Below are 15,271 nucleotides of genomic sequence, written 5' to 3' on the forward strand. Positions count from 1 at the left end.
ACCATTGGGCCATGTAATCTATGGTTCTCTTCAGACTATTGGAACATTATCATGTATGCAAGTAATTAAGGGCTTTCCCTACATGGGAAAGACCTTATTGTTTTTCTAATGCCTTTTTTTTTATTCTTTCGTCATTTGCAAAATTTTCTTTGATATGGGCTCCCCTTTTCATCTTTCAAGATATCATTACCAAATTTGGACCATCGATAGAACTCATTAGGCACTTTCATAAGAAGGCCCTGCGAAGAATTCCATTATCAATTGTAGAAGTTATCGCCCTTTTATTGGCGTTTTTTTTTTCAACATGGTCTCTCGAACTAATTTTTCAGGATATCATGACCTTATTTGGTGAACATGTAGATGTCATCATGTTCAATTAGGAAATGACCCTGCTAAGGATTTCATTATTATCTTTAAGAGTTATGTTCCTCAACACTGTATACTTCTATTCCCCATACTCAGTTAAAATCCCGACTTAAAAACATTATACATCGTTGTTTTTCCAAAAAAGATGGTACACCTAGATATAAATATATAGTTCTTGGTAGAGATTCCCCATACTTTGTAAGAAATAATTCCAAATCATCTTCCAAATATACAGAGGAAGATATTTACAAAATGCTGGAATTTTTAATCGACAACATATTTGTCCAGTGTGGTGGACGTGTTTTTCAAAAACGGTCGGCATTCCAATGGGAACAAATTGTGCTCCTTTACTTGCTGACCTATTCCTTCACTCTTATGAGGCTGACTTTATAGCTGATCTGATCAGAAGGAAAGAATATCGTTTGGCTAGATCCTTCAATCTCAGTTTCCGCTATATAGATGACGTATTATCTTTAAACAATCCTAATTTCGGGGATTTGATACATCGCATCTACCCAAAAGAACTTGAGATAAAGGATACTACAGACACCGTGAAGTCAGCCTCATATCTTGACCTACACTTAGAAATCGATGGTAAGGGAAAATATTGACCAAACTTGACGACAAACGTGATGACTTTTCATTCAGAATTGTCAACTTTCCTTTCATCTGTGGCAACATCCCTTCGGCTCCTGCGTAAGGAGTGTTCATATCACAACTCATACGTTATGCCAGATCTTGCCGAAACTACGCAGACTCTTTGTATCGCGCTAGAACTACAACAAATAGGCTTCTGGAACAGGGTTATGTTGCTACAAGACTGAAGTCATCACTACAGAAGTTTTATGGTCGTCATCATGAACTCGTGGATCGTTATGGTGTATCCATCAGCACCATGAAAACTGATTTATCCAACGGGTCATAGTTTTCCTTTCCTCGTTTGTCTACCCCGGACTTGACTTTTTATGAGCAACTCGGTGGGTGTTTCTAGAAAAGCAGAGGACGCTTACCCTACCGGTGCACCTGGTCCATGCTCCCAGTTTTTAGTGGAGTCCGAGTTGCTCATTTACTTTTGTTACTTTGTATGTGATTTTAGTTACTTCATGTTCTTTGTTGTGTATGTCTGTTTTCCATGTCTGGTCTTTGTCCCTGGATTAATTTCGTTTGATTACCGCTATAACCTTGGTTCCCTTGATTACTCTTTAAAACAATTTCTTTCAATCCCTAATGTTTTTGAAAACCATAATAGAATAAACCTGGAAATGGCTTAATGTTCATAAGCAGACGACCAAACTAATAATCATGAAATTGTATTTTGTTATCAAACCATACGGGAGTTATATCCCTTGAAATATTATACTAAAGTTTTAAAAATTTAAAATTCGAGAACCGCAAGTTGTAGAGACATAGGACCTTTATCAATTATCTTTAGTCCATGTGACCTTTCACTTTTATCCAAGGTCAAAGGTCACAGAGTGCTAGTTTTTTTCCCTTCCAACATTTACTTTGACACGGCCGTTTCGTCATCTTTCAAGATATCATTTACAAATTTGGACCATCGATAGAGCTCATTTAGGACCTTTACATGATAATCCCATGAATAATTTCATTATCCATTGTGGAAGTTATCTCCCGCTTATTAGGGTATTATCAACATGATCAACATGGTCCCCCTAACTCATTTTTCGGGATATCATGACCATATTCGGTGAACATGTCGATGTCATAATGTTCTATTAGAAAATGACCCTGCTACAGATTTCATTATCATCATTAAGAGTTATGTCACCTTAAAACAATTTCTTGAAAACCATAAAAGATAGAATTAATCTAAAAACTGTTTCAATGTACACAAGAAGACCTAATGAACAAACTTAAACATGTACTTTATTATCAAACCATACAGGAGTTATATCCCTTGAAATATACTTAAGTTTTTAAAATTTATATTTCGGGAACCGGAAGCTGTAGCAACATGGGACCTTCATCAATGATCTTTGGTCCATGTGACTTTTCATTTGCATTCAAGATCAAAGGTCATAGAGTGCTAGAAAGCCTTCTCAATGCAAACTACAGGCCTTGATATTAAGATAAGAGATAAGTGCATACATACAGCGTTTGAAATGACCTTCTCGATAAGCCCTTCATTTTGAGACCAAGTTTACATCTGCCAGACCGTCTGTTCAAAAGTTATGAGAATTTTAATGTTTTGCAGAATCCGTTTTGTGACCATGACAAAAATGCATGGCCTTGACTTCGTTTGCTTTATCAAGGTCAGGTTATCTTTTTAATCCCAAGATGTATGGTGGTAGTTTCATGTCTCTACGACTTCCGGTTCTGGAGTTTGTTATTGCATCATATTTAAATATTTATTAAGTTATTTTGTTGCATATGTTCTGTAGGTTATCATACTGTTTTCAGATTTGAGATATCTTGTCTCAATTTGGATCTACTGAAATTTTAGTTTTTCAGAGCGAGGGTATATATTTTAAAATCCACAATAGACACACAAATGATCAGTACACAGAAATGAAAGATATGCTCAAGTAAAACTGTTTGACACAATACCAAGGACGAATATAAAAAACCAACTATACTACGACAACTTAAATTTTCATATTTTCCAATGGTTTTATGTATTTCGTCAATACCTAGTTGTAGATTTGATATTGCATCATTTTTACAACTTCGTCGAAGGTGGTCATGTGATATATCATTTTGAGTACATTTCAAAAACCAGTTTCAACCCCGACAAGTAATACATGCTCGAAGAGTAGGGTCATTAAGTGCAAAATATTAAAGTTCTTAGAAAGTAATGTTGTTGCATATCAAATAAAACGTCTTTAAGCGTACATGCGAAATATCGATGGTTTGTGCCGAAAAATGAGTCGGATAAGGTCAATGAGTGCAAAACTAAAGTTTTTTTAATTTAGTTAGGTTGTCGCATATCAAATTAAAGGTAACAACGTGTACATCTCAAATATCAATTTTTTTTATACAGAAAACGAAGCCAGTTGGGGTTAATAAGTGCAAAATGCTAAAGATCAACGAAAGTAGGGTTGTTGTACATCAAATAAAAGGTCAAGTTTACATTACAAAAATAATGTTGGAAACATCGACAATTGCATTTGACTAGGTTACCAACTGCAAAAAACAACTAACTTTTGTAGAAGGTAGCATATTATGTGTCAAACCAAATGTCTTTACGGGAATATTTCAAAGAAATAGTTTTCAAGGGAAAGATCTTTCAATTGTTTAACAAGTCTAACTAGTTAGAATAATGTTTCCTCAGGAATGATAAGCTACTCCAGTCCTTAAGACGTTTATTACTATTTCAGTCATAAAAGCATGATTTATATCATTATACCGTTAACAATATTTACATAACAATAACAAACTAATATAGAACTCATTCATAAAAAAAATGCGAGAATATAGGTCATGGACCTTGATATATCATACTTCCTCATACCTGTCAATTTCCATATATTTTAATCTAATTATACAGTTATTTATAGCAGTAAACATTGAACACCTGGTATTAACTGTTGTTAACACTGTACTGCAAACACTTGTCAAGTAAGTATGTTACAGTTGAAGCAGAATCCAGAGCCCTTATAGTAAAAATTGGATCTTCAGATTTAAAATTCCAATCCAGTACTAACTGTAACTCCCATTTCAAACTAACAAACTGAGATATCCTGATTTGTACTGGGAGAATTCACAAAGATAAAAAATTCTGTTGAATTTCTAGTAAGACTTAGAATAATAGAAAATATATGTAGTTAATATGGATTCCAATTGTACTTAATTAGGTACATTTTTATATGGAAAGTGACTAACAAGTTAAATTTTAATATATGCAAATATGTTGTTTTTTTTTTTAAATCTTTGTTTCAATTTCACTGAAACCTTAGTTATCTTGTGGTTAATGTTGAACTTCAGCAAGACAGAAGCAGTGTTGTTTCTATCTCAATTTAACACAATACTATAGTAGTTTTGTACCTTCAGCAAAATATATTCATATCACTATAACAGAATAAAATCAAAAGATAAAAAGTTATTACTACCTGAAGACTTCCATCCTACTAAAAAGTACATGTTACTTAAAGTATAACTTGCACCAATTAATTTGATAAATTTTACTCAACCATGGAAAACCGTTCTAATCTTAATGGTAAACTAGTCCCATACATGTCTGGAACTGCATCACCCTAAAATATTTGTCAGTTTATAAAAATCTTCAATATGCATAAAAACACTAAGGCACAAACCATTTTATTAGCAAGAGGGGGTGGAGCTGGGAACTTTACAAAAAAAACCCAAAAAAACAAACAAATGTTCCAAAGTTTTTGAAACTTTTTTTATATACTCATCCATCGAAAACGATAAAAAAATAATGATTCTAAAGTTTCACCATTTCTTAACAAGGCAGATTTTCAAATAAAGAACTTTACACTTGTATCAAAATTAAAGAATTAAGTGAGTGCTCATATACCCCACCCATCCCCATGTTGGATACTACAGTAAATTTGTTCGTAAAAGAAATACATGTAGAAGGACCCCCATAAAAAAGAAATTAGAGTGTTTTTTTTTTCATGCATTAGAAAGAGTAATCAAGGGAACAAAGATTATAGCAGTTACCAAAAGAATGTAATCCAGGGACGAAGACCAGACATAGAAAACAGACATGCACAACAAAGAACATTAAGTAACTATAATCATACATAAAAAGTAACAAAAGTAAATGAGCAACTCGTACTCCACTAAAACTGGGAGCATGGACCAGGTGCACTGGTAGGGTAAGCATTCTCTGCCTTACTAGAAACACCCGCCAAGTTGCTCATAAAAAGTCGTCCAGGGTAGACGAAAGGGGAAAGGAAAACTATGACATTAAATCAGTTTTCATGGTGCAGATGGATACACCGTAACGATCCACGAGTTCATGATGACGACCATAAAACTTCTGTAGTGATGACTTCAATCTTGTAGCAACATAACCCTGTTCCAGAAGCCTATTTGTTAGAATTCTAGCGCAATACAAAAAGTCTGCCTAGTTTTGGCAAGCTCTGGCATAACATACAAGTTGTGACATGAACAATCCATATGCAGGTGCTGAAGGGATGTTGCCACAGATGAAAGGAAAGTTGACAATTCTGAATGAAATCATCATGTTTGTCATAAAGTTTGGTGAAGAGAAGATTGCAACAAAATAAAATTTAAAAAAGATTTTTGAAAATGATTTTTTCAGGCATTAGAAAAGGTGACAAAATAAAACTTAAAAAAGATTTCTGAAAAAACAATGACAACAGATGACTACAACTGACACAAAGTGATGGCAATAGCTCATACTGACCTTGGTCCCAGGTGAGCTTAAAATGAAACATATACACAGTCAAAACTGAAGTACCTTCATATCCTAATCTTTATTTGAATGGCAGCATGGTGTGAATATGGCACCGATGTCACTCTTATGTCACAATGGATGCTTTTGTCTATGTATATGTGATCGATATAGGAGCCAGAAATATATGTTGGTGATCAAATAATCTGAGAGTAATTCTTTACAGACAGTGTTTTTATTAATAAATTATTTATTTGGTTCTTCTAAAATGCTGACATGAAAAAAAGTCTGAAAAACAGTTATTTCTGTGAATTTAGCAAAGTTCATGGCCCGTAATTTTGCTAAAAATCATCGAAGCGGAACAAAACGTAAACTTGACCTGTAACTTATCATGGTGAACTTGTATACCAAAAATCATGTCAATATCTGCAAGCGTTCAGGCAAAAAGTCAGGAGAACTGTTATTTCTGTGAAGTTCAAGGCTTGTATTTTCGGTAAAAATCATCGGAGCAGAACGAAATTTAAACCTGACCTGTAACTTGTCATGGTGAACTTGTATACCAAAAATCATGTCAATATCTGCAAGCATTTAAAAAAAAAGTCTAGAAAGCTGAAGATGGGCTGACGGATGGGTCAAAAACAATATATCCTCTGCAACTCGTTGCATGGGGTATAAAAAAAAATTCTTATCAGACATCAAATTCAAGCCCCCTTCAGGATAAAAATGGTTGATACCTAACCAAGTTAAACAAATGTACCCATTATAGGATATCTTCAATATGTATATAAACACTATGCAAAGCTTAAGTAACATTTGATGACACCAAAAGGTGATGAAAAATGGGATCAGTTAAACATATGTATTTTAAAAATTTCAATAGTAAAGGTACAATACTTTTTGAGTCTGAATTACACAAAATAAGTACCCTGATCAACATAGAGTGACAAAAGGCTAAGTTAGAATTACTTAAAGTGTTGGATACTTTTATCAAATATCTTCATAATAAAAAATGCACATCTTCAGTACCTATATAAACACTGTGCAAGGAGTCCATACTTCTTGAGTTGCAGATTACATAAAGTAGGTACCCCTTAGTATAGTGGTCAGACAGACAGACAAAGTTGAGTGGATACTAAACCTGCTTTCACTGTTGATGCTGGCAAAAAACATTGAAACAAAAGGTTTTACAAGAGGGAGGGACTACCACACTTATGCTAGAAACATAGAAATTACTGAAAAGGGCTTCCTTTCAGACCAGTCAGTCCCTTCTCCATTTAGGAATTTCTTGCTCCACCACTGGGCAGTAACAGGTACATGTAGGATAAGGCCTCCTATGGAGTTAATATAAATCTATTATGCAACTGAAAAGTATTTTGGTGGTTCATTGAACTAAAAATTTAACTTTAAATTCAAGGCAACTTGAAAGTTCTCACTTGACAATACAATCTTCCTCATGTCCAAGTTAAGTTAAGTTCTCAGCTTGCTTCAATTTTTTTGAAGTTGGATTATCAGTAAATAATAGATATGACAATGCAGTAAAAATACATATTCCTTCAAAATAAATGAAGTTAAAGATGGGCATGACACTAGTATTGACTTTTAATTTCATATGAAATTCTGCAGTAACATTTAAAAACTTTTACAGTAGTTTCATAGATTACTTTTAGAGTATATTTAGTAGTAACAAAAAATAACAAATTCACTGTTTAACAAAAGAAAATCCTAGTCTTAAGTTGGTTATGTATAAAAAATCACATACTTCATTTGTAGATCCTTATCCTTCTAATAGATAGATAAAGTGTAATAGTTCATAGCCATGCATATAGCTTAAAAATAAAATATACATATAACACTAATTGAATACTGCGATACATTTTGAGATAAACCAGAAACATCAGATTATTGTCATAAAGGAGATGCACTATCAAGATAACATATTAAACTCCAACCATAAAAAATCTGAGCACCAAGATAATATTACTCCAACCATAGAAAATCATTACTTTGTTCAGTACCTCAGTAACCAATATTTACTGATCACATACATATTTCTGCTTTTATACTTTATATACATGTACTTCAAAATACATATAAATGTCAAGCACTGAACTTGTTGGGTATGTGAAGACACTATATCTAAATTTTGGTCAGGCACAGCATCAGTTTCCAATATAGTTAATGTAAAATACAGGGCTTTAGGTATCAAGTAAGTACAGTTTGGGAGATAAAAACAAAAAATTTTTAAAACTGTTTCTACTACTTGGTTTCTTGTTTTATCTGAAACCGAAAAATTCAAACAATATATATTTAATAGACAAATATATCTTTATCTCCCTCTTATTTCTTTAAGATATATTTCTGCATTTTCATAGAAAACCCCATGACATTTATACTCAAAATGCTCTGTAGGGCCAAGCTTAATACTAACACACTACATTCAAGCAAGATGCATCATTGCTCACAGAATTGTGATAAAATATTTGAAAAAGAATGAAAAAGCTTTTTCAACATTTACCTACTGCAGTCCAAAAAGTGAGAACACCCAAGATTAATTTTTTGAGTGCTACATCAAAGTCACACATTTGACCTTGGTGTGGACCAACTTGATAAAGAAGGCTAAATTTAAACAAGACTATAGAAATGTGTAAAGAAAAAAAGCAATTTACAAATATCAATAACAAGAACATTAATTTTGGTCTCAGAAACAGCAGTTGGCTATTAATACATGTATAGGCAAAAAGTGTCCATAGACTACAGCAAGGGGGTCTTTAAATTATATAAACACAATTATTTTGCTGGTAATCATGGACCAGATCTATGATACAACAACTTTTAAAGTTGACAAAAAGTAGGCAATTTAAGCCCATTTGATGGTTATTTCTGTCTCTTGGGTTGAGATATTAGGAACAACAGGATAGATTGGCAAAATCAGAACTAAATAAACAGTCAAATACAGATTTGTGTAAGCTGAAATGCACAGAAATATCACAACCCTGTGTCTCATATTCCTAAAATACTGGTGCCAAAACCTTCAAAATAAATCCAAATCCCTTGTTATGGTATGAAACCTGGTGTCCAAATTTTACACAGATCTAATTTAAGGTTAACTTTATTTATTGATGTCCCTGAAAACAATGCAATACACTTAAATATTTGACCAAAATATAATTTAACAGAATTTGTATAAAAGGTATGAAAATCAGGATGATGAGAAAAGATATGATCCCATTTTTATAATAACTATTGTTAAAAACAAGCCTCAACCAAATACAAGTGAAATAAACTGTCTAAACGCCCCTTCACAGCCTCCATGACTGGAAAGACAAAACACATTGTTTCTCACAGATAAGAACATTTATTGTGTGTAATTAGGATTTTCTTTGACTTTAAATGATCAATAACCAACGTATTATCACACACACTTTATCAGCTTACCAAAACTATTTAATGAAACAAAAATAGTTTCATCATAATGCTACAGGGTATTTCTTCATTTATACACATCTTTGAAGATGTTAAGGACCCTGAGTGTTTACTCCGATGCCATGGACCAGCATCCTTTGTAGCTATGGTAGCTATTTATATTGCACTATTTCTTTGCCACAGACCATAGTTTCATTCATCAGATTCCATATCATCCTCCACTTCTACATTGGAATCTGAAATTACCCCATTGCTTTGTTTCTCTTCTATGGTCATATCATCTTCATCATCATCAAACAGATCTAAATTGTCCTAAAACAATAAAATCATTTTTCATACCATGCCATTTGTTCATTCAATGAAGATCTAATGCATTCAATATAGCCGAAAGGTAAAGGATATACAGCCAGTATATAAGCTTGAACAAGTGGTCAATATACAGTACAGATAAATTAATCATTCATACAGGCTTTCAACATTTTTTTTCCGTGAAAAATAAGGGCACTTGTACAAACTTTGCAAAAATATGAGCATTACTTTCATGAATGTATTAGGACTTTTTTCAGTAAAAATAATGATTATTTTTCAACATTTTATATAAAAAATATAACCTGAATACCAAAATATAATAAAGAAAATCATTACTATGAGTGGTTCTGTGATATGAGTTTTGTAAGTGGAGAGATGCAAAACTTTCTGTTGTGAAATTTGTACATCAAAATTTCATGCAATTTTAAGAGGGGTAAAAGGGGGAATATCCCCATGACTCCTCTGAATTTGCCACTGATTTCATGAATGTAATTTCCATTATCATCAACACACACATTCAGCAGTTATTCAGCATTTCATTGAATAATTCAGTCACTGAAAAAATATTCCTAAATTTTAAAATTAAATACATTATCAAGGTTTGATTAATTCTGCTGAATGTATCAGTTTATGATTGTAAGCCAATTTTTGGTAGATCTTTATTAGTATCTTTAAGTACTATAGCTAAATGCATTAATATCAATCATAACACTTTTGATAGAAAAAATACAGCAACAGAATAAAACTACAGATTAAAAGAAGTTGGAATTTTACTAGCAAGAGGCTACTAGGAGCCTGAATTGCTCACCTGATTAAATTTTTGCCTTTCAAGGGTAATAACTCTAACAAGGAGTGGTCCAACCCATTTTGACTCAAGAAGACGTTAATAGGACTTATCATAAGGATCATTCCATCAATTGAAAGTTTTATTCAATCTATTATAACTTTCAAGATATTTGGCTGAAAACTGCTACAAAAATATAATTTTTTGCCTTTCAAGGGCAGTAACTCTAACAAGGAGTCGTCCAAAAACTTTGATCCCACAATCTTTTGTAGGCCTTATAAGGATCATTTCAGCAACTGAAAATTTCATTCTATCTATCATAGTTTTAAAGATATACGCTGAAAACTGTAAAAAAGTGTTGTTTTTCACATTTCAAGGCCAATAACTCTTACATGAAGTCATCAGAAAACTTTGACCTCTGGAGTTTTTTGTGGGCCTTATAATACGGCTCATTTCAGCAATTGAAAGAATTTGGCTAAACCGAACAGTTTTGGAGATATATGAGAAAAACATCTGACTGATCCCTTGTTCTAATTAGTAACAGCAGCCATGTTTTTCCATGGATCGAAAATCCCTACAACAGTTCTATGAAAAATACCCCAAGGAAAATTCATACCAAGTTTGGTTCCAATTGATCAAGAAGTGTCAGAGGACAAGAGTTTTGAAAAACTGTTAATGACAACGGATGTCAAGTGATGGCAATAGCTCACATGGCCTTCGGCGAGGTGAGCTAAAAATTAAGGATTACCGTTTTTTGGTGTGTATAATATTTGTATTGTATGCCGTGCAATACAAGCTACCTCCAAAAATAAGGAAAATTAGATCCAGTTGACAGCTTGTTTATAAAATGACCATATGCTGAATTGAAGCAATACATTGACATTCAGTGATGGCATAAGCTCACATGACCCTTAAACTTCAAGTTACCTCAGTATCTGACTGTGTAGGAGCAAAATCTGTCAATCCAAAATCCTCATCAGATGATTCTATAAAGAGTATATTGTTTTAAACAATAATAGAATGAATTTTAGATAGATGGCAGCATTTATCTATATTACTGAAATAAATTTGAACCTGTTAATATATAAATTTTCTCTATATACTGATATTCAGCTATTTTCGAGGTCGACAGAAATTACATGTGATTTGTGTCATGGACTTGTTTAATTCTGTGACATTCTGGGTAATATTTTGATATTCATGCTCTTCACTTAATTGCATATTTCCTCCAAAATTTTTCACCTAGAACCTTACAAGTTTCAAGTTATAACTGACCAATATGGTTGGTGAGATGGTCAATAATAGACTAACAATTTCCCAGTGGTAACTTGGATGGTGAGATGGTCAATACTAGACTAACAATATCCCAGTGGTAACTTGGTTGGTGAGATGGTCAATACTAGACTTACAATATCCCAGTGGTAACTTGGTTGGTGAGAGTGTCAATAATAGACTTACGAAATCCCAGTGGAAACTTGGTAGGTGAGAGGGTCAAAACTAGACTCATAATATCCCAGTGGAAACTTGGTAGGTGAGAGGGTCAAAACTAGACTCACAATATCCCAGTGGTAACTTGGTTGGTGAGAGGGTCAATACTAGACTTACAATATCCCAGTGGTAACTTGGTTGGTGAGAGATACAATACCCCATTGGTAACCAATGACTACCTACCCTCTTGGTACATCAGTAAAGGCTGTTCTATTGATCCTGATTCTACCTCAGTCTGTTCCTGGTTTGTTATCTGAAAAAAAAAAAAAGAAATATAGAATACACTGAGATAAAGATTACAGTAACTTCACAAGAAAAATTGCAACATATGTTTAGGACCAATATGGAATATTTATGTTTTTGTGCCAATAAATTACATAGAAACAACAGTTTTCCTACATTATATGAAAACAATACCTTTTTTTACACACTAAGTCCTATGGACAACATATAATTACCATTTGATTTTTATTGATCTTTCTTTCATGAATTAATTTGTTAGTCCATAATATATGTTTTTTCATAGTGGTCCTAAACATATGAAAACAGTTGAGAAATATATGTTGCAATGTTTCCTGTTCACAACACTCTGAATTATGTCTGGTTTATTCAAGGGACAGAAATCAAAGTCGTATCTAAACACTTACCTGAGACAAAACCAGATCTAACTTTCCCTGTAGGCGAGACAACTTATGAAACATTACAGTTCTGGAATCCATCATCTGGTACACACCACTCAAATTCTCAACCATGTCAGGAAACTGTTACAAAAAATAGTAAAGTCTTTTTAAGGTTGACAATAGTTAAATCTTTCAACTGTATTTTTTCTATAGTGCATAAAAACTTTGGGAAATATTTCCAAAATCTTGTCTCAACAGATCTAAGAAATTCCGATAAGGCTTTTAATAATTTAAATATCACCTATCTTAATTTGATTTTATCTGTTTTAAAAGCTATTGAAACATTTAGATATTCACGATTCCCCCTCACCAAGATTAAAACAAGACCAATACATGTCTTGACCATCATATATTTGTCAGCAAGCAAGAATCGTTAATATAAATATTAACACTGAACAAGTCAAATAAAAACTACAGTGTGGGTTACAAATTTCCTAATGTAATGTATAAATCTGAAAAGATGAGTAAATTCAACATGCTAAACATGTAAGAAAAAAATAATTACATTTCTCCACAATAAAAGGTGGAACATCTTTAATATCTATATAAACAAGGGCACAAAGATTGAATAGTATTGGTTTAATACTTTTTTGAGTAACAGATTACACAAACCAGGTATCTATATAAATGTCAGATGAACGGATGAACAGAATCAATTGGCTACTATACTGTTTACACAGCTGCCATCATACCTGCCAACTTACATGATTTAAGCATGTTTTTACAACTTAGACCATTTGTCTGGCAAATATGATTTTTTTGGGTCAAATTTGTCCCAAAGCTGATTTTGTCAAACTTATCTAGAAAACTCCAAATTGAAACTCCTAAATTTGTGTTTCAATCTCATTTCTATGATAAGAAGAGCCATAAATCCTGAGCATAAATCTGACAAAAGGTGTTAATTGCTGCCTCAACAGGTTTTATCACCGATAAACAATCTCAGAGGAGCAATCAGCTGATCTGGGTTATAGATGATTGACAATTAGAAAATGAAGCACAACTGGACCTACCACTATTTTATGAACAGCCTATCATTTTCTAAAGATTAATTTCTACTGTACAATTAATTTGACAAAACTGTCAATTTAACAGGTCTTAAATTTGTAGAGCCACGCATGTTCAACCTTATTGTGCTGCACCTGGACTTATCCAGGATTGGCCCTGGTTCCACTTTATTGGTTCTGACAGTAGTTTAAGAAAGCACAATTTGTGTCAATCTGCAAGCCGTGTGACTGCTTTAAAATGAGGCTATCTGATATAGACAAAGATGATTTTATGAGGTCAACAAAGAAAGCAGAAATTGGCAAAACTGGATTTAAATATACAATAAAAATGGAATCATTACAGTAAAATCCGAATTTGAAATAGCGGAAATCTGCTAAAAAACGAAAGAAAATCATCCCTGTATAGAGCTTGTTAAAAAAATAATGACTTAAGAGCTGAAAGAAGAAGTCAGGAGTTTCTGCTGCCCCAAAAAGTGAGATTTTTTAGGGAGTAGGGTACATTTCTCTGCCCCTCCCCAGAGCAGAATTAATCTATAGTGCTCCATTTTGCCTGGAATCTAAATAAGATTGATGTCTGTCACCACCTTTTCTATGTTGACCCCTTGTATTGACTACTTCTGGTTTTAGGCCAAACTGAGGCCAAAAATTGGAAAAAAAATCCTCATTTTTTCACAGGATAGTTCCTTCAAGGGATTCCTGACCTCCCATACATGACTGTATTTGGCTTCAGTGGCCTTCACAGGGTACAGGTTGTTGGATGAAAGTGCTTTGGTTCCCGCTTTGCTCCTGATGTTCAACTCCACATGTAGCAAAAAATGGCCAGAAATGAACAAAAATGACTATTTTCTAGTGACAGACCCGTTTTACTGTACTGGCCCACCCACCCTCTAATAGTAGAAATACATTTGTATACCATGTATGTGAATAAAATGTTTTCTCATTTAATTTTTAGAATTCAATTAGACTTGAAGGAAATCACCACAAACAGGGGCTAACAAACATCAATTAATTACACTGCATGCACCTGTTATTCAACTGAAAAGGGCCTGTTCATACAAAGTGGTTGTCTCGTTCATACATTACAACAGTAAAACCCATAGAGTTTGCCAAATACGTTGTGAAAATGTCCTTTCACATGTCCCCCTAAAAAAGTTATGGCAGGTATGGTTGCCATGCAGGTAATAGTTTACATATCTGTTAAAGTAATGTATTATACTCTATTTTTAAACTTCAAATCCCTTTGCTTTAAATTATTAGCATTACAATATACTGACTGTCATTAAATAGGATGTATGGACTGTCAGAAGAGTCTTCAGCCATCGTAGAACTATTGATGACCTGAAAAACAATACAAATCAATTCAAAGACAACTTGAGAAAGAGGATCTGATGGTGACTGATACCCCTGCAATCCAAATTGGGAGTGAAAAAAGTAATACACTATATTAAAATTTTACATGTATTTAACAATTTATAAACAGTCCACAACAGATTTGGTTAGCAGTTTTATTTATCATCCAGAAACCAAAAGTGTGACAGACATGAGGTTCACTATGTACCTCTGGCATGTATGTCAATGGAGTAGAGCCAGGGTAAATAAAAAACCACATATTCCCATCTAGTGTAATGTCATTCCAGCATTACACTTGGGCACCAAAAATATCTCACAGTACCTTAAAATAATATCCAAGATGGAACTTAAATGCTCCAACAGAAGAATTATGACATTTATGTATAGTAAACAAGAATCCTCCATGTATTATCAAAATCTGTACGATGAGTTCTTCAGACAAAACACATATATACAAATACTCTATACAAAGCAGCTTTATCAGACTGAAATAGATAGAATCAAATATATTTAACTTGGGAAT

At 33.3% G+C, this 15,271-nt stretch overlaps 1 protein-coding gene across 1 annotated transcript in view; it reads right to left on the reverse strand.

Annotated features, from left to right (window-relative positions):
* Nucleotides 1–6,682: 6,682 nt before the first annotated feature.
* Nucleotides 6,683–15,271, reverse strand: part of LOC148623363 (WD repeat-containing protein 43-like) — a 33,971-nt gene continuing 25,382 nt past the window's right edge. The window contains exons 13-17 of the mRNA XM_088565176.1: nucleotides 14,673–14,736; nucleotides 12,362–12,475; nucleotides 11,898–11,967; nucleotides 11,154–11,212; nucleotides 6,683–9,445 (exon numbers count right to left, since the gene is read on the reverse strand). Coding sequence (XP_088421302.1) covers nucleotides 9,326–9,445; nucleotides 11,154–11,212; nucleotides 11,898–11,967; nucleotides 12,362–12,475; nucleotides 14,673–14,736 — 427 coding nt within the window. The 3' untranslated portion in view covers nucleotides 6,683–9,325. The remainder of the gene's footprint in view (nucleotides 9,446–11,153; nucleotides 11,213–11,897; nucleotides 11,968–12,361; nucleotides 12,476–14,672; nucleotides 14,737–15,271) is intronic.

Source organism: Perna viridis, chromosome 2 (genome assembly GCF_037379345.1).
Source record: "Perna viridis isolate PV_CMFRI_1.1 ecotype Kerala chromosome 2, ASM3737934v1, whole genome shotgun sequence".
In the NCBI taxonomy this organism is placed as follows: domain Eukaryota; kingdom Metazoa; phylum Mollusca; class Bivalvia; order Mytilida; family Mytilidae; genus Perna; species Perna viridis.